The sequence below is a fragment of the Eptesicus fuscus genome, chromosome 9 (assembly GCF_027574615.1).
Source record: "Eptesicus fuscus isolate TK198812 chromosome 9, DD_ASM_mEF_20220401, whole genome shotgun sequence".
Classification (NCBI taxonomy): domain Eukaryota; kingdom Metazoa; phylum Chordata; class Mammalia; order Chiroptera; family Vespertilionidae; genus Eptesicus; species Eptesicus fuscus.
Genome location: NC_072481.1, coordinates 25,637,270 through 25,655,615, shown reverse-complemented (window position 1 = coordinate 25,655,615; position 18,346 = coordinate 25,637,270). Strand labels below are relative to the sequence as shown.

Sequence of the window (18,346 nt, the reverse complement as noted above, 5' to 3'; positions counted from 1 at the left end):
TAACCATTGAGAACTAAACTATCCTTTCCCCAAACCCATGCAAGCTAAAGTGTGACAACTTGTAATAAATTTCAGAAAAATCACCACAACGTCTCATATATGGACAATCTTCATGCCTGTTGTAGACAGATCACTGGAAACATGCAAACTGTAGTCAAGGAAAATTTATCAGATTAACTGCCTAACTTCACTCCAGGCAAAGGTGATTCCAGACATATCTAGAAATCTTCTTGACCGGCTGCTTTGAGAGCTCAGAGATGGGATTATAGTCTGCTCTAAGCATTAACCATTGTTTTTCTTTTGTTTACACAGATATGCTGCTTATTAAATTCTTGATTGCTTATACCCTAGGCCTCACTTTGGGAGCCCACCTGCATTACTATCTCCTGAAATGAGACACAACCGTTTAACTGAACTGACCTATTCTCAAGACTGAGACTGGTTTAGTGAGATAAGGAACAACCTATTAAACCCTAGTTCTGGAATGTGAAACTTCTTGGAAAGTTTCAAAGGCGGCTCTAAAGTCTGTCAGAACAGGCATCTCCAAGATAGGCCATTGTGGCATGTGAATTATTTTGAGCTGAAAGCAATAGAGACCCTGCGGGCTCAGGACAAACTTTTACCCCCATCCCTTAAAGAATTTAAATTGGACACCTTGCCTATACTAAGAGTTATTACCAGATTTAACTTTTTACAACCTACCTGTAGGGTAGGCAAACATCTAATTACTCAACATCTGCTCTTCTTACTGTCCTGCAAATGACCCTCTTTCCCCTTTGAAGCACCAAGGCATTTTACTTCATCCAAACTCAGAATATGTCATATAGCTTGTTTTAACTTTCTGTCTCTGAACCTTTCGTGTGTGTGTGTGTGTGTGTGTGTGTCTGATTCTTTCATGTATATGAAGTTTCTATACTTATATATATCATTACATTTATTTTCTCTTGTTAATCTGTCTCATGTCAATTTAATTATTAGACCAGCTGAAATAAAGTTTCTTTCTCTGCTCCCAGCCTCAGAGCCTAGACACTAACTCCCTTTTACATAGAAACAGAAAGTATTTTTGTGCCCTTAAATGTCAACTAACCTTCCAGAAATGCCACTACCATGTAAATAGAGGGATGATTGTACTTTGTTTTATGAAACGTAACCGAAATTTGTTCAATTCTAGAAAATTCCATCACCCATAGATGCTACTACAATTGTAGCTGTCCATGCCTGATGATTTTACCACTGGGTCCCAATATTCTGAAAACTTCAGAATGTTTTCTCCTATATTTGGGCCCAGACATTTACATACTGGGCCTATTATGTAATTATAATTTATTTTATGTCACCTTTATTTTACAACTAAGCAATACATTGTTTATAAACATTATGCGTGTGGGTGGGTTTAAATTGTCTATGAATTCTATTCCCGCAGAGGCGAGCTGTTTGCAATAGCATTCGAGCGGCCAGAGGCCCTTGGGTCTGGCGCAGGCTGCCCCGCGGAGCGGTCCTCCGCGCGCCAGGGGTCGCTGTGGCACCGCGCAGCCGCGCCGGGTCTCTCTCGCGTGGCTGCCCCGCCTCGGGCCCCCGGGCCGAGTGGGCGGGCACGACTGCGCCCAGGTCGCGAGGCGCCCTTCGACCAGCAGCGCCCGGGGCGGGTATAAATGGAGCGGTGGCTCCCCCAGCCGCCTCTCTCCGCCCCGGGTCGCCGCAGCCTCTCCCGCTTTCGGGCTCAGTAGCCTGAAGAAAAAAAAAGAGAAAAAGATAAAAAAAAACTCGAAAACGCTCTAAAACCTGAAAAAAAAAAATAAAGAGAGAAAGAAAAAGCGAATCCTCCTCGGAGAACCCGCGGGGAAGTCACTTTTGCACGCTTCCGGCCTGCCCGCCGCCGCTGCCGCACCTGGGCGTCCGTCGGTCCCTGTCTGTCGGTCCGGTGGTGAGCCGCCCGCGTCCACGCGTCCACGCGCCTCCGCGCTGCCGCCGCCGCCCGCGCCGCGTGGCAGCCCCGCGCCCCCGCCCCCCGCGCCGTCCTCCCCGCGCACCACGTGTCCGCGCTGCCCTTCGCGGCCCGGCGTGAAGGCGGCTGCGCGCTCGGCCCCCCAGGCTTGCCGCGCCGACACCGACAAATATTTTGCATCCCTCTTCCCCGGCTGCTGTAATCCTAAACCGCCAGCAGCCCGAGGCCTATATTTAACGAGAAACGCGTACCCCGGAGGCCGCGTGGGCACCGTTTGACTGGCTCTTCAAGAATTTTTGTAATTTGGAGGGAAGTCCCCATTTTAATACATTTAATTTTGGAAATTTGGAGCTGAAAATTACAAACTCCCCGGGAGGGCCATATTGTTTTTGAGAGCCTTTTGTCTGCGGTCCCGCAGTCTCGAGCGAGCCGCCCCCGAACTGCTCGGTGCCTCCCGCTGCTGAGCCTACGCCAGCTCTGCCACCTGTGAGCCGCGGCGCGGGCCCCGCTCCGGGAAGCACCCCTTTTGTCTTGTGTGGTCCTTGTGAGAAGTCCTGGCGGGGCTTGGGGTCGTGGGGGCCGGGGAGATGAACGCTGCCGCCAGCAGCTACCCCATGGCCTCCCTGTACGTGGGTGACCTGCACTCGGACGTCACCGAGGCCATGCTGTATGAAAAGTTCAGCCCTGCGGGGCCTGTGCTGTCCATCCGGGTCTGCCGCGATATGATCACCCGCCGCTCCCTGGGCTATGCCTACGTCAACTTCCAGCAGCCGGCCGACGGTGAGTAGAAGCTGTCCACAAATTCTCTGGGTCCCGGGGGGGGGGGGGGGGGGTGCCCATGCCCATGCCCAGGAGCCATCCACCAGGCAGGTCCCTACCCACATGGAGGGGGCACCCCGACAGCACCCCTTGCCACAGAAGCCATGTGGGGAACCAGGATGCAGGGGTGGAGAACATGGGATCCTGGCATCAGATGACCAGAGTTTCAGTCTTGTTCCCACCACTTGCTAAACTGGGTGACCTTGGGCTAATCAGTGGTGGCCGTGGGGTTGGAACCCAAGGAGACCAAAATGGTTTCAGAAGGAAGTCACCGTCATCCCATGGTGTGTGTGGTCCGGTGGAGCTGTGGTCTATTAGAGTCCCTTGGTGAGGGATCATGGGCAGGTGCCCTCGTAGGCCTGCCAGAAAGCACAATTGAATTACAATTCTTGCAGAAATTTCAGATTGCAAAACTGCTGCCCCTTCTCCTACCTTTACCCTGGACTAAGAATCTCTTTGATTTTTGTGCTGATAAGCATCTTTCAAGGCAGGTAGGAAGCAGGGGAATAATTCTATGCGTTAAATTTGAGCAGGCACTTGAGTTAGCGCCGCCAGAGCTTCGTGTGCCAGGCCAGCACCCTGATCTGGGTGTTTGCAGCTGGTGGGGGGTGGGGTGTGGGGGGTGGGGTGGGGGAGTTCTCTCCGGCTGAGGCCTGGTCTGTGGAGAATGGATCTCAATGTAGTCTGGGGAAGCACAGCTATAGAAATCGCTGGCTGATGGGAATTATCATTTCACCTGTGAGCAGTGCTTTACACTTGTCAAAGCCCTTTGCTTCCTCCCATCTGAAGACTATACGGCTCCTGAGGAGGAAAAGACTGCAGAAGGTTGGAGGCCAGGCTGGGCCTGCCAGTGCAGTGCTCTGTGAACCCACATTGGGCCTTAGCTTGGAGCAGTGGAGTGGAGAGGTATGCCGCAGGCGTGGTGGCAGTGGTGAGGCCTGAGGAAACCTAATCAGGGGCTGCACATGACTCCAGATTAAAAAGGAACAACTGTAGAGATCATTACTGGGAGAAACAAGCCATTCTGTGGCAAAGGATCTCCAGGTCCTTATTTTTGTCCCTACTTTGTTTGCTGTCTGTGAAGCACAGAGAATGCCACTTGCCCAGGATGCGGCTGAGACCAGAGGGTAGGACTTGTTTGGATACACAAGGCACTGCTCCCATCAATTGAGTGTGCTCTGAGCTGACTTGGTCTGGCCACAGGCACAAAGAAGGTAGCTGAGTGTGGCCTTTTTAGGTGGGAGTAGTGGGTGTGTTGGCTGTTGCCTGCCTTCTTGACGACGCTTCTGAACAAAAGTCCTGTCACTTATAGTAGCAGAAGCCATTGGTCAGTGTTGTCTGCCAACACATAGCTCTGCAGGCCCTCTCCCTGCTATAAATAAGTGCAGCCCGATTTGTCAGGCTAAGCTGACTTGCCTTCTGCAGCACTGTCTGGAAATAGAAGGAGTTGTGTTGAAATGGGTTCCTTCTCTGCTAATTAATGAAACACAACACAAATTGGGGGTCCCAGGCTTTCTATCTCAGCTGGTCATCGCAAGCAAACTCCACTGTGCCTGGACCTTTCCTGAGATTTGGGTTTGCCCCATCCCCTACTTCCTGATCTCCTCCCCTCCCACTCTGAGTATCACACCTGAAAAAGATGGAAAAGGTGGTTGGAAATGAGTGAAAAGGAGATACTTCTTGGCTGGCTGGGCAGCTCGGCTTGTGGAGGGGCAGTTGGGGAATTTTGTTCCCTTTTTAAGTGAGACAGTGCCTTGAGGCAGAAAACCTCCCACCCCCCATTCCTTCATGGAGGACATTCCTGGGTAATACTATCATTGCATAAATCAGGGTAAATGGCCACCAGCCCTGGGTCCTTGTTACTACGAGTGAAGAGAATTACTCCTGACTGCATGTGATGATAAATTTTAGCTTCTGGTCCTTTAAATGGTCTCCATGGTGCACACATGGATTTGGTTGGGAAGCTAGGAACCAAGGCTTTGGGTGGAGAATTTGTTTGGACACCAAGGCATTTGAAGGCCTGGAAATCACCAGGTGCAGGGCCTACGTGCACTGTCTACTTAGCAGAAAGATGCTGCAGTTTTATCTTTCTTGTCTCGTAATACAAAGAACATTTCTATGTGTGACCATGAATATTTATCTTTTGGTGATTGAGGCTTTTTATCTGAATCAATTTCTGGTCAGAAACTGAAAATATAAGAAACCGGGCTGAAACCAGGGATAGCACATTTTCAGTCCCAATCACTTGCTCACAGTTTTGTTAATTCTATATTCTGTACTAGCTTCATGTGTATAGCATAATGGTTAGACAATGGTGTTAGTTTCTTTCTTTTTTTTTTTTTTAATACATTTTTATTGATTTCAGAGAGGAAAGAGAGAGAGAGATAGAAACATCAATAATGAGAATCTTTGATCAGCTGCCTCCTGCATGCTCCATACTGGGGATCAAGCCCATAACCCAGGCATGTACCCGCAACCCAGGCATGTGCCCTGGCCCGGGAATTGAATCTATGACCTCCTGGTTCATAGGTTGATTATCAACCACTGAGCCACGTGGGCCACCCAGGTGGGTGTTAGTTTCTTAATCACTAGTTAGCTGCATCGTTTAACCACCCTGAACATACGTTTGTTAATTTTATAAAATGGATAATTTCATTTGTCCCACCTGTCACGGTGAGTGATAGGCTGCAATGTCTTTTATAAATGATAAAAAACTTAATCAAATAGGAGGTACAGTAGTTCCCCCTTATTTCCTGTTTTGCTTTCTACATTTTCAGTTACCTGTGGTCAACTGTGGTCCAAAAATATTAAATGGAAAATTCCAGAAATAAACAATTTATAAGTTTTAAATTGCACGCCATTCTGAGGAGCGTGATGAGATCTCCCGCCATCCTGCCCAGGACAAGTTATCCTTTGTCCAGCATATTCATGCTCTGTACACTATCCGCCAGTTGGTCAAGTCACTTAGTAGCTGTCTTAGTTATCAGATCGACGGCAGTAATGCAGTGCTTGTGCTCAAGTAACCCTTATTTTACTTGATAATGGCCCCAAAGCACAAGAGTAGTGATGCAGGCCATTCGGATATGCCAGAGAGAACTGGAAAGTGCTTCCTTTAAGTGAAAAGTTGAGTATAGTACAATAAGATATTTGGAGACAGAGACCACCTTCTTACAACTTTCATTACAGTGTATTGTGAAAATTGTTTCATTTTTTTTTAAATTAAAAAAAATTTTTTTAATTTCTTTATTGATTAAGGTATCACATATTTGTCCTCATCCCCCCATGAAAATGGTTTCATTTTATTACTAGTTACTGCTAATCTCTTACTGTGCCTAATTTATAAATTAAATTTTGCCATAGGTATGTATGTACAGGAAAAAAACATAAGGTTTGGTGCCATCCGTGGTTTCTGGCATCCACTGGGGGGGGGGGGGTGTCTTGGAACAAATCCCCCACTACTGTGTTATCATTTGATCCTGGTGCCATAAGGCCATTTAGATGATCTTGCCTAACTCCCTTACCCAATACCCAACAAGGAGGCAGACCTAGAGGGGTTGAGACTTCAGCCGTGAAGTAGATTACTTGGCTAGAACTTATTTTACCCTCAGTAGCAACACAGGCTAGAGCAGGGGTCCTCAAACTTTTTATTTTTATTTATTCATTTTTAATATATATTTTATTGATTTTTACAGAGAGAAAGGGAGAGAGATAGTCAGAAACATCAATGAGAGAGAAACATCGATCAGCTGCCTCCTGCACGCCCCCTACTGGGGATGTGCCTGCAACCAAGGTACTTGCCCCTGAACAGAATCGAACCTGGGACCTTTCAGTCCGCAGGCTGACGCTCTATCCACTGAGCCAAACTGGTTTTGGCAGTCCTCAAACTTTTTAAACAGGGGGCCAGTTCACTGTCCCTCAGACTGTTAGAGGGCTGGACTATAGTTTAAAACTATAGTTTAAAAAAAACTGAACAAATTCCTATGCACACTGCACATAACGTATTTTGAAGTAAAAAAACAAAACGGCAAAAACACCCGCATGTGGCCCGCGGGCCGTAGTTTGAGGACGCCTGGGCTAGAGGCTTCTGATGCCCTTATTTTAAAAGTTGCCTTTTATCAGAGTTACTACCTTGAAAAGTCCTGGGGTTACCTATTCCTGGGATAGTGGCAGTTACCTACGTGTGAGGTGTTTCATATCCTCGACTGAAATGTGTTTCTCTTGCAGCGGAGCGGGCCTTGGATACCATGAACTTCGATGTGATTAAGGGAAAGCCAATCCGCATCATGTGGTCTCAGAGGGACCCCTCTTTGAGAAAATCTGGTGTGGGGAACGTCTTCATCAAGAACTTGGACAAATCTATAGATAACAAGGCACTTTATGATACTTTTTCTGCGTTTGGAAACATTCTGTCCTGCAAGGTAAACACTGATTAAATTGCAGCAGAATAACTGTGTTCTGAAAACAAGATGAATACTAAATGGGAAACTGCCTGGGTTTTGGGTGCCAGGGCATGTAAATTTTCAAAATTCTGGAAATGGCTCTTAGGCCTAAAAGTTCCCTGTAGATAATCTCATGCCACAACCTAGCATAACTAGCAGGTGCTTTTGTGTCTTTGTTCTACCCTCTGCCTGAAATATCCTTCCTGTCTTCTAACTTTGGAAAGCATGAAAAGGTTTCTGTTGGGGGCGGGAACCCAGAGCAGTGCCTGTGGTTTCCAGGAAGCTGTGTGTAGTCATTTTAGAAGCATAAACTCACCTTCATTTTCTCTGCACCTGTTTATGTGGAGAATTGCTAACAACTTGTGTGGTGGTTGTTTACATGCCTAACCCCACACCAGACTGAAATTCTGTTACGGGCTAAAAAAATGGTTTGTCTTTCTGCAGCACTGAGTTTTATACCCAGCTCTCAGTGTTTTTAATGAAGAAAACATTTGGATAAAAGCAGCTTAATAGTGGCTACCATTTGTAAATGGAACATTATTGAGTGCCTGATGCTGTGGTGAGGGTTAGAAAAACCTTAATTGCTGTAGTCTCCTGCAGTTTGCCCCTGGGTGGGCTAAAAGCCTCAGACATGGGAGACCCTGAGTAAGAGACCATATGGTTCTTGAATCTCGGGAGCTGACCAGTGGCATTAACGTGGTCTGCCTTGTCTTTGACAGGTGGTGTGTGACGAGAACGGCTCTAAGGGTTATGCTTTCGTTCACTTCGAGACCCAAGAGGCTGCAGACAAGGCCATCGAGAAGATGAACGGCATGCTCCTCAATGACCGCAAAGTGTGAGTGTCCCAGTCTGGAGCAACAGCCATCGCATGAGCCAGCCATGGCCCCACCTCGGTATTAACTGACACACACAAGGCGGCTCCTGGTTCTCTCGGCCCAAGTGTGGCCTGCTCCTACCTCTCCACTCCTGGGCTGGTGAGTCTTCCTGCCAAGCCATGGCAGCCCTTGTGACTCGCCAAAGGTGGGCTTCCTGCCCAAGCCATGGCCTGCCGTCTCTCCCTTAAAAGTACATGTCTGGGTTTTATGATCATTGGCACCTGGGCTGGCTGGAAAACAGCTCTAAGCCCACTCTGAGCAGGGGTCTTGGCCAGCGGCAGAGTGGAGAGGGCCCTGGACTTACCAGGAGCTATAGATTAGCCATGTGACCTTGGTCTGTCCATGGGGTCACTTGCCAAATTGTCCCCAGATCTCCACTTGGCTAATTTATGACTCAGTAGCCTTTTAACACAGGCTGGCTCCACAGTAATCCTTAATTTGGTTACAATAAAAAAATCTCATCCCATCACAGAAGACACTATTTATAATAGACCTTGTTGCTTTGGTGTGGTTTATTGCAGAATGGAGATATGGAGATCTTAGCTAAACCATCAGGGAGAAGAGAGGAGAAGAGACAATAAGTCTTGGCTATAATAAACAAAAATCATTTCTGTTCTTTGCGTTGTTGAGCAGACCAGGGGATGGGTTACGTTGATAATGTGTATGTGCAAAGAAATCACTAGAGGGAAATCTAAAGATATTCAATGTATGGATATAATCCTATTAAGTGTAAACAACAATGAAATGAATAAAGTGAAAAATTAAAGGTCGTTCACTCCAGCAATTTCACTCCTCAGATTAACCACTGTTAACAGTTTGGTTTGTATCCTTCCAGACCTTTTCTATGCATTTACATAGATGCACAGAAATGGACGTTTAAAAAACATGGTCATCAGGTTTCTTCACGAAGGCAGTGTGATGTGGTAGGAGTAGCCTGGTGGGAACCAGGAGCCCTGGGCTGGTCCCTGCAGGACAGTCCGCTTCTTCTTCTTTCTGTGGGGAGTTGGGCATTTCTGAGCTTGCTTTCTCGGTGGTTGGACTGGGACTTGTGTTTTAACCTCTCCTGTCAGCCTTTAACCTGCATTCCTTTGGGTCCCTGGAAATCATGGTTTGTTCCTCTGGATGATCACTGTTTTTCATGGGTTCCTTTTAGGTTTGTGGGCAGATTCAAGTCTCGGAAAGAGCGGGAAGCCGAGCTTGGGGCCAAAGCCAAGGAATTCACTAATGTGTATATCAAAAACTTTGGGGAAGAGGTGGATGATGAGAGTCTGAAAGAGCTGTTCAGCCAGTTTGGTGAGTCAGGTCCTTTGGCCCATGTGCCCTCTTTCATAGTCCACCAGACCTGGACTTCATCTGTTTTCAGTGAAGAGAAGAGGGCACCTAGACCCAGAAGTAAAATACCTCGCATGACAAAGGTCACAGGGTAGCTAAGAATAGATTCCAGGCCTCAGCTCTTGGCTTTACCTCGTCCAAGCTCCAAGGCCATCTCAGCAGCTTGGTCAGAATTAGAAGGCCAGGCACGGTGTCTCTTAGTAGTCCATCTGGGTTCAGCAAAAGGTTGCTTCAAGTGGGCTCCTTGAACTGTTGTACAGATGCAACTATGGTACAGATGGTGTTACTAATAGTTCTGTCCTTTGGTAATAGGTAAGACCTTAAGTGTCAAGGTGATGAGAGATCCCACTGGGAAATCCAAAGGCTTTGGCTTTGTGAGTTACGAAAAACACGAGGATGCCAATAAGGTGAGAGTACCACCAGGGTCGGGAAAATGTTATAGGAAGTGGCTCCAGAGTGCAGCTAGGGCCTTGGTAACACATAGAATGGAGCTGGAATTATCTAAGTGTCTGGTAGTGATGCACAGTCACTGTGCTCTGGAATGGCCTTCTTAAGGGGTTTTACATGTTACTGTATCAGTTAACTGTTTTCAAAGCACTTGGCACATACCTGTCACCTTAGCTCTTCGGCCTTGCAGGTTGAATATAGGACAGGTGTTTGTTCCCATTCATAGGCAAGGGAACTATGGGCCAGAGAGTTTGTGATTTGATAATAGGACAACAGCTACCTGTGGGCGAAGCACTGTGCTAGGCCCTCGACATGTATCATTTAGTACCCACAAAAGAACTGAATCTAATGACAGCCAGATGATCAAGCCAGGCTCGTGCCTGCTACGCTTGTATTTATACAGCTGTGCTATTTCCCCCCCTATGTTATCTGGGCCAATAACCCATCTAAATATTAACCCTGTGTTATTGATGAGGAAGTCTGAATTTGCTTAGCTGACTTCAGAGACAGAATGAAGTTAGTTTTTAGCCCTAAAGGAAGATTTCTTTCTTGGAATATTTGGTGGGTCTTACAGATCTCCAGAGCAAGGCCCCTGCCTCTGCATCCTGTTTTAAAGATGCGTATTTATTTCTTCTTTAGGCTGTGGAAGAGATGAATGGAAAAGAAATCAGTGGGAAAGTCATTTTTGTAGGCCGTGCACAGAAGAAAGTGGAACGGCAGGCCGAGTTAAAACGGAAATTTGAACAGCTAAAGCAAGAGAGAATTAGTCGATATCAGGTGAGAGGTGGTCTTGGCACAGCCTACCAACAAGGAATTTACTATGTGTGTTGGCAGAGCACCCAGATATTTAGCAGGCTTTCTCGGGGACTTGGAGCCTGCTCACCATCATCAGGCTTAAAAGGATATGCCTACCAGATATAGCAGCAATTCTAGAACAGAGACCAAAGAGATTAATTTATTCCTTTAGGGACTCTTCCAGAAGCCTCAGTCTTAGTTATGTGGGTTCCTTTTATTTAAATGATACGCATTTGTTTGGAATGGTGGCACGGAGAGCTCTGCTGGGATGAGTGGTCAGCCAGAGCAGCTGTGAGGAGATGATAATAGCATGTGAGTACATGGTGCTCCTATCAGAATCTTAGAGCAGTAGTTTCTCAACTTTGAGCCTGCATCCGAATCCCCTGCAGGGCTTGTTAAAACACGATTGCTGCCCCACTGGTGTAGCTCGGTTGGGCGGTGCCCCATACACTGAGAGGCTGCCACTTGATTCCCAGTCAGGGCACATGCTTGGGTTGTGGCCTCAATTCCTGCTAGGGGGCATGCAGGAGGCAGCTGGTCGATGTTTCTCTCTGCTTCTCCCTTCCTCTCTCTAAAATCAGTAAAAACAAACACACAAGTGTTGCTGGGCCCCAGAGTTCATTAGGTTTGGATTCTGGCCTGAGAATTTACATTTCAAACAAGTACCCAAAGATGCTGCTGCTGCTGGTCTGAGGCCCACACTTTGCGGACCACTGTCTTATGGGATATACGGGGGCGGGGAGCGGGGAGAGGTAAAACACACACTAATTAACGGTGATTCTTCTGCTGTAGGGGGTGAACCTCTACATTAAGAACTTGGATGACACTATTGATGATGAGAAGTTAAGGAAAGAGTTTTCTCCTTTCGGATCCATCACCAGTGCTAAGGTATTTTAAACTGAGATTCTCGATTGAAAGCAGAAGTTGTAATCATTTAGCAGTTTATTGGCATTGGTTTCATTGACGGAATAGGATCTAAATTGTGTTCATTTCTGAGAGTAGCTACCACATTAATCTAACAAATTCCTCCTGGCATTCAATTAGCCATCTGAGTGTATGCTCTGGAGAATGACAATTCATTAGGTTATTACTGCGCTGTCTTGTCTCCCAAGTCCTGGGGTATGGAGATGAATATGAGTCCCTCACTGCCAACCCCCCAGAGCACCTGAATCTTTCCCATTCTTTGCTGCTTCGTGCTAGTGTGGGGACAGATGGTGCCACAGTAAAGCAGAGGAAATCCAGACGGGTTGTTTTTCATTTGTCTTGCGGCCTGTCTCTACAGCTCTGCCACACTTTCTCCCTGAACGAAGGTATTGTGAGGATTTTAGAGCTGGGGTGAGAATTTCCATCCTGGTCTGAGAAAAAAGGAAAGATGAGTAGGAAGTTTGTTTTTCCATGCTTCAAAATTTGCCTCATTTGCTTGATTTTTCTTTGATAATCAAATCAACTGAGTTAGCAGGGTAAGTATGTGAACCCCATTTTAAAGTCAAGGAATTTGAGTCTTTGAGCAAGAGAATGCTAGTTATATCAGGATGGTGTGCTGTGGTTTTGGCACGTTAGGATTGTGACAGGGTCTGAGAGTTCTGGGTCATAGCCTGTTGCAGACTCTAGTCCTGCTCAGCAGCGGTGCAGCAGGTGTTGCAAAGTCCTCTAGGTGATGAGAAAGGAGGCCGGCTGAGCCCGTGAAGACTAGGTGACCCTGTCCTGGCGCTTAGCTTAAGTCACTCACAACCTGGGAGTGTCATCATCAGTTATAGCAGGGAGGTGAGCAGAGACCGCCCTGTGCGGTTTCTCTAGTTCCTCATCCCTTCCGTCTTATCACCCCCATGACTGGCTTATCAGTGCAAGGAATGCTAGTCTCCTTGCTAATCAGCACAGTAGTCCAGTTGGCATTTGCAAGAAGAGAGCAAAAGAACCATATCTTGACGTTTCATAGGCACCATTTTTATGATCAGGGTGTCTTGATCTTACCTTGTTGGCCAGCTTCATAGGTAGAGAGTTGTTGGGTTAATACACATGTCCTTTACTCCCATGTCCTCCCTTTCAGGAGGCTCTCCAGGCACACACACATTCATATTGCTACCAGTACTTGTGAACAGACAGGCCAGGGAAAGTAATAAAGAACCTTTTCAGGTGGGGAAAGACTGCCTGAACCAGTGGGCATGTGGCTTTGTAGCTATTTGCCTCATGGACATTGAGGCTCAGAGGAGAAGTGTTTTGTTAACGTTGTATAGCTTAGAAGTTGCAGAGCCAGGACTAGAATCCACCTGTCTCCCAGCTGGTCATTTTTCTGCTGTTCCTCCCATTGAATAGCAATCATTGGTTTTAACTCCTTCCCATATGTAGTATTTCCAAAGCATATCCTGACCGTGCTAATAGCTTATTAAAATGTTGTTCACTAAAGTCTTAGGCAGATGAATTCTACAATTACATTGCTTAACATTACCTCCAGATCTCTTGTGGGTACCTAGAGATCGCTATGCTCCTGGATGTCAGGAAACATCTTTCAGTTCCTGGTTTTTAAACCATTAGCCATTTCATAGTGTTTGAGAACTTTAGAATCTAACCAAGAAAATGCCTAAGTCCTACCCTTAGAAGTTGTGACTCAATTGGTCTGGAACAGGGTGAACAACCCCTCTCCTAGACATGATTTCTCTTTCAGCAGAACCTAGGTTTTCTGAGTCTTAATAGCTGCTCGGACTTAGAACACCTTTTTTCTAAAGCTGGTTCCCTTTTTGTAGGTAATGCTGGAGGATGGGAGAAGCAAAGGGTTTGGCTTTGTCTGCTTCTCATCTCCTGAAGAGGCTACCAAAGCAGTCACTGAGATGAATGGACGCATCGTGGGCTCCAAGCCACTGTATGTCGCCCTGGCCCAGAGGAAGGAAGAGCGAAAGGCTCACCTGACCAACCAGTATATGCAGCGGGTGGCTGGAATGAGAGCACTCCCTGCCAATGCCATCTTAAATCAGTTCCAGCCTGCAGCTGGTGGCTACTTTGTGCCAGCAGTTCCACAGGTGCGTCTACAATACATTCATGGCTCCGGAACCTGCCCATTGATGGCGGCTCCTGCAATGGTCGTTGATATCAGAGTTCTAGAACGATAGGGAAGGGTCCGTCAAATAAAATGAAGAAGATTTATCCATGGTCATATGTACAGTGGCAGGGATAAAATAAAATACTCTCCATTAACTGACCTTTTGAGTAGAGAGAGAGCCTCTTCCTGAATTAGCCAAGGCCTGGTAGTGAGATCAGATGCTTCTCTAGTGTGGACTCAGGTCCTTGAAATAAAATGGCTTGGGTGCTCTCTCTTACAGGCTCAGGGAAGGCCTCCATATTATACACCTAACCAGTTAGCACAGATGAGACCTAATCCACGCTGGCAGCAAGGTGGGAGACCTCAAGGTAGGTGGTGGGAAATGGATTGATTACCCAGGATATACCTACCCTGGTCTCCTCAGCCTCTCCTTCTTGCCCCTCCTCTGAGATGCAGCCTAAGTTCTGGTCCACATCATTCGTTGCTGATGTGCAACTTTTGTCTTTTCACCAGGCTTCCAAGGAATGCCAAGTGCTATACGCCAGTCTGGGCCTCGTCCAACTCTTCGCCATCTGGCTCCAACTGGTAATGCTCCGGCCTCTCGTGGCCTCCCTACTACTGCTCAGAGAGTCGGTGAGCAAACTGGCCTTGAGAAGCATGGCCTGGGGAGGAGGGATCAGGATGACTAGGTTCTGCCCAGGGTTGGTCAGTTTGTTGGCTCATCTTTGAGTCCTGGTTCTGTAGTCTTAGCTGTGTGCTTAGGTAGGTCAAAGGGGCAGAGAAACAATTCATTCTAGTGGTGCTGGTTACTTTTAAGAGTCTTTGCTTATTGGTGAGCCATGTGAACAAGGTTAGTGGTAGAAGTTTGTTAGCTGGATGACTAGAGGCAGCCCGTTCTTCTGGGTGGAGTTGGGAGAGTTAAGGAAACTTTTTTACAGAGTATATCCTGTATTCCAAGAGGTGGAAAGAGTTGTATGTTATCTGTTGGCTGCTCCTTGAGAGTAGCAATAGAGGCCCCATGTGTGATGTGTTTGAACATACTTTGGAATTTCTCCTTCTGTGGGGCGTGGCCAGTTGGACATCTGCCAACACTGATGTGCATTTGCTGGTCTGTTGTAGGGTCTGAGTGCCCGGACCGCTTGGCTATGGACTTTGGTGGGGCTGGTGCCGCCCAGCAAGGGCTGACTGACAGCTGCCAGTCTGGAGGTGGTATTGGATGCACACAGAATGGGGAAAGATGGGATTTGTCGGGTCTTTGCCCAGGCTGATGGGCTTTAATTTTACTTGTTCTTTTCCTAAGGTGTTCCCACAGCTGTGCAGAACTTAGCACCTCGTGCTGCTGTGGCTACTGCTGCTCCTCGGGCTGTTGCACCGTACAAGTATGCCTCCAGTGTCCGCAGCCCTCACCCTGCCATACCACCTCTGCAGGTGGGTCCACCAAACACCGCTAAAGGATTTCCCCCGTTCCCGTGCGATTTAAAAGATGCCTTGCTTTGATTCCTTAAATAGGTGTTAAATGCCTGCTCTGTGTCAGGATGCTGTGTCGTATGTGGTGACACTGCCCTTGAGGGGCCCTCTAGCGGGCCAGAGGGGGCTTAAAAGTGTTCTTCCTGAAACAGTTCTCTTGGATATGCCCCAGAGGAGACCGCTAGTGCTTCCTTCTTTCCTTTTTACAATATATGTGTGTTCATTCGGCTCATTGAGCTTCCATTTCTCTTTCACCTCTAATGGCTTAGTTGGATCCTTAGCTGCTCTGCAAGGTAATCAGTACATCGAGGCAGGAAAGAACTTCATGTCACAGAATTCAGCTTCAGAGGTGTTGAGTTGAGGTGGGGCAGTTGGACCCAGATATTAGGTTGTCTAAGCTGGAACTTGCTATCTCTGGAGCTGGGCCACCCAGGCAAGCCACGCCGCAACTGGTTTGTTGAAAAGCCCAGTAGCACTTTGCTTGGAGGAGACACACCAGCCTTGTGATCCAGGAGCTGCTTCCTCCTGCTCCATGCCCTTGAAGTTGAATATTCCCCAGAACTTGATGCTATGTGAAACATTTTTTGCCTACAAGGCCCTACTTTTAGAGCTCTAACTGGCATTGACCTTGCATGTTGATAGTCCTCAAGTATTTGATACAATAAAAACATTTGGTACAATAAAGGTTATGTGGGATGTAATTATAAATGGTTTGATATGCATACCCTTTGACCTGGTCCTTACTAGGAATTCACTCTAAAGGAAAAACCTAATTTTTAGGAAAAGGCTATACATACACATGTTCACTGTACCTTATTTATTAACAAGGTTTTGAATTCTTGGGTAACCTTGGGTAAACAACCTTAAATAAATCAAAATCATTTGATAGATGGTTGCCAAGCATTGTAGGTTGTTTTATTTCCCTTCCAACAGCATGCTGTTCTTAGGGTAGTTGGCTGTGTGTCTGTGCCCACACCACGATTCCTCACCTCACACTCTCCACCCCTCAATACTGCATTTAGTTCCTTGACAGCAAAGACAACTACTCCACCTCCTTTTTCACATAGTAGACTTTCAGGTGTTGAACGGTCACACTCTTGATCACCCTCGAGTCTTTTCCTTGGTGCTAACCCGCTGCCTCTCCTGGTTCCCAGGCACCCCAGCCTGCGGTCCATGTGCAGGGGCAGGAGCCCCTGACCGCCTCCATGCTGGCCGCAGCACCCCCCCAGGAACAGAAGCAGATGCTGGGTACGTGCTTGCAGAGGAGGGGGCCAGAGCCTGGTACTGACCTGGACACCAGTGTCCATTCTTTCCTGGGATTCAACCTGGTTTTTACTTGAGTATCTTCCCATAGGCGAACGTTTGTTCCCTCTCATCCAAACCATGCATTCGAACCTGGCTGGAAAGATTACGGGAATGCTTCTAGAGATCGACAACTCCGAGCTGCTGCACATGCTGGAGTCCCCCGAGTCTCTCCGCTCCAAGGTGAGCATGGTGGTCTCAGCTGCGGATGATGACCGGTGGCCTTGGACCCCCACATGTGGCAGAGAGAAGGGGCCGCTGTGGTTTGGGTATTTGAGAAAGCAGCACCAGGAGAAGCCACCACTGGACCTGGGCATCAGGGAGGAGTGGAGGGGCTCTGCTTAGATGTCACTGACCACCTGGAGATTTCTCACAGGTGGATGAAGCTGTGGCAGTTCTGCAGGCTCATCATGCCAAGAAAGAAGCTGCCCAGAAGGTGGGCACTGTTGCTGCTGCTACCTCTTAGGCAAGGGAAAAACGTACGTTTGACTATTTTTTGTTTTCTATAATATTTTGACTTGTGAATATCTTCCTAAAATATTAGGGACAATATGTAGAGCCAGTTAACTTGGGGATGCTGCCATCTGGGTTTTTTTTTTTTTATCATCTGGATGAATTAACATGGAGAAAAGAGTACAGGTTATAAATTACAAGGAGCAAACAACAGTTTTCTCAATAAAGAGCACCTAGTTGGAAGTTCTGTATAGCTTATCCTTTCCTGATGGTTATAAGCAGATTTTCTTAATCACATTTTGGTTTGGAATAATGATGACTATACAGGTAGTCATAATCAGATCTCACTGACTCATTTCTATGACCATCTTTCTGGTTTGAGATTGGTGAGGGTCAGCTATGTGTGTAGCTACTGCTTAGCTCTGGGAACACAGTAGGCACAGGCCTTGGTGTCAAAATGGAAGAGACAGACACACACCTGACTATATTTACAGCATGTGTTCCAGTCGACTTCTGGACTTGGGGGCCATGGTCCCTGTCTGCAGGGGATGGTGAGTGAAGCTTAACTAGGACCTCTGACAAAGGCTGATAAAGGAGAGAACCAAATGAGCAGAGGCACAGTCAAGGAAAGTGCAGGTGGTGAGGGCTAGAGCTGGTATGTTTGGGGTTGACTCATCATAGCCATGGCTCCTTGGCTTGTCGTTTGGAATTTAAGCAAGAGAACCATAAAACTGTACAGTTTTTACTACAGGATGGCTTAGAAGGAGGGGGTGTGTAAGAGTTTACAGACTAGTTATCCTCAAAGTCCGTGGTCTAAACTAGGTGTGCCCCTTCAGAGGACATTTGTCAATGTCGGGAGACATTTCTGGTTCTCCTAACTGGGAATGTGTCACTGGCATCTAGTGGGTATGGGCCCGGGATGCTGCCAAACATTCTACACTGCACAGGATAGCCCTAGCAGAATTTAATCCAGGCCAAGATGTGAGCACTGAGGTTGAGAAACCCTGCTCTGTAATACCTTCTGTCAGCCAGAGATTTCAGTGAATCTCGGGTTCTTTTGATTATTTATGTTGGTGCCTTTCTTTTCAGGATTCAAAAGCCAAATAACCCCTCATGAAATTCAGCTCAAGGTTTGAAGACTTCCTAGCTTGTCCTATGGACCTCAACACTAAGAACCACAAATTGCAAATTTAATAGGTCATTTTGTATCAAAAGGTCAATTATGAAGCACCTAGAATTTTTCAATTAAAAAAATATATTCTCTGGGTTCTGCTACGGCTCAGACAGTGTTAACTTTTTTTTTTTTCTTCTCCTGTTGTGGGTTTTGATCTTCCCCCCTCCCCCAGAAATTGGTTTTATTTGATGTATCCAAGTCTTTAAGTTTCTCAATAAAGAAAAAACTCCATAAAACTGCCTATCTTGTGTTGTACTCTGATCA

At 46.9% G+C, this 18,346-nt stretch overlaps 1 protein-coding gene and 1 non-coding gene across 5 annotated transcripts; both read left to right on the top strand.

The window, feature by feature from the left end:
* Nucleotides 1–1,948: 1,948 nt before the first annotated feature.
* Nucleotides 1,949–18,323, top strand: PABPC4 (poly(A) binding protein cytoplasmic 4). 4 transcript variants are annotated; one of them, XM_028160059.2, is made up of 16 exons: nt 1,949–2,725; nt 6,989–7,182; nt 7,923–8,038; nt 9,232–9,371; nt 9,723–9,817; nt 10,497–10,634; nt 11,445–11,540; nt 13,394–13,666; nt 13,967–14,054; nt 14,200–14,271; nt 14,806–14,892; nt 14,987–15,114; nt 16,308–16,401; nt 16,508–16,638; nt 16,832–16,934; nt 17,998–18,323. In XM_028160059.2, exons 1-15 carry the CDS (start codon nt 2,533–2,535, stop codon nt 16,919–16,921), a joined length of 1,935 nt encoding a protein of 644 aa, XP_028015860.1. In that variant the 5' UTR covers nt 1,949–2,532; the 3' UTR covers nt 16,922–16,934; nt 17,998–18,323. The 4 variants fall into 4 exon arrangements, with proteins under 4 accessions (XP_028015860.1, XP_028015858.1, XP_008149393.1 ...); XM_028160057.2 differs by having other exon boundaries at nt 14,200–14,319; XM_008151171.3 differs by lacking the exon at nt 14,806–14,892.
* On the top strand, nt 11,814–11,947 carry LOC114235074 (small nucleolar RNA SNORA55). The gene has a single exon (XR_003621254.1). It is a non-coding gene; the product is annotated as a small nucleolar RNA SNORA55 (small nucleolar RNA).
* Nucleotides 18,324–18,346: the final 23 nt, after the last annotated feature.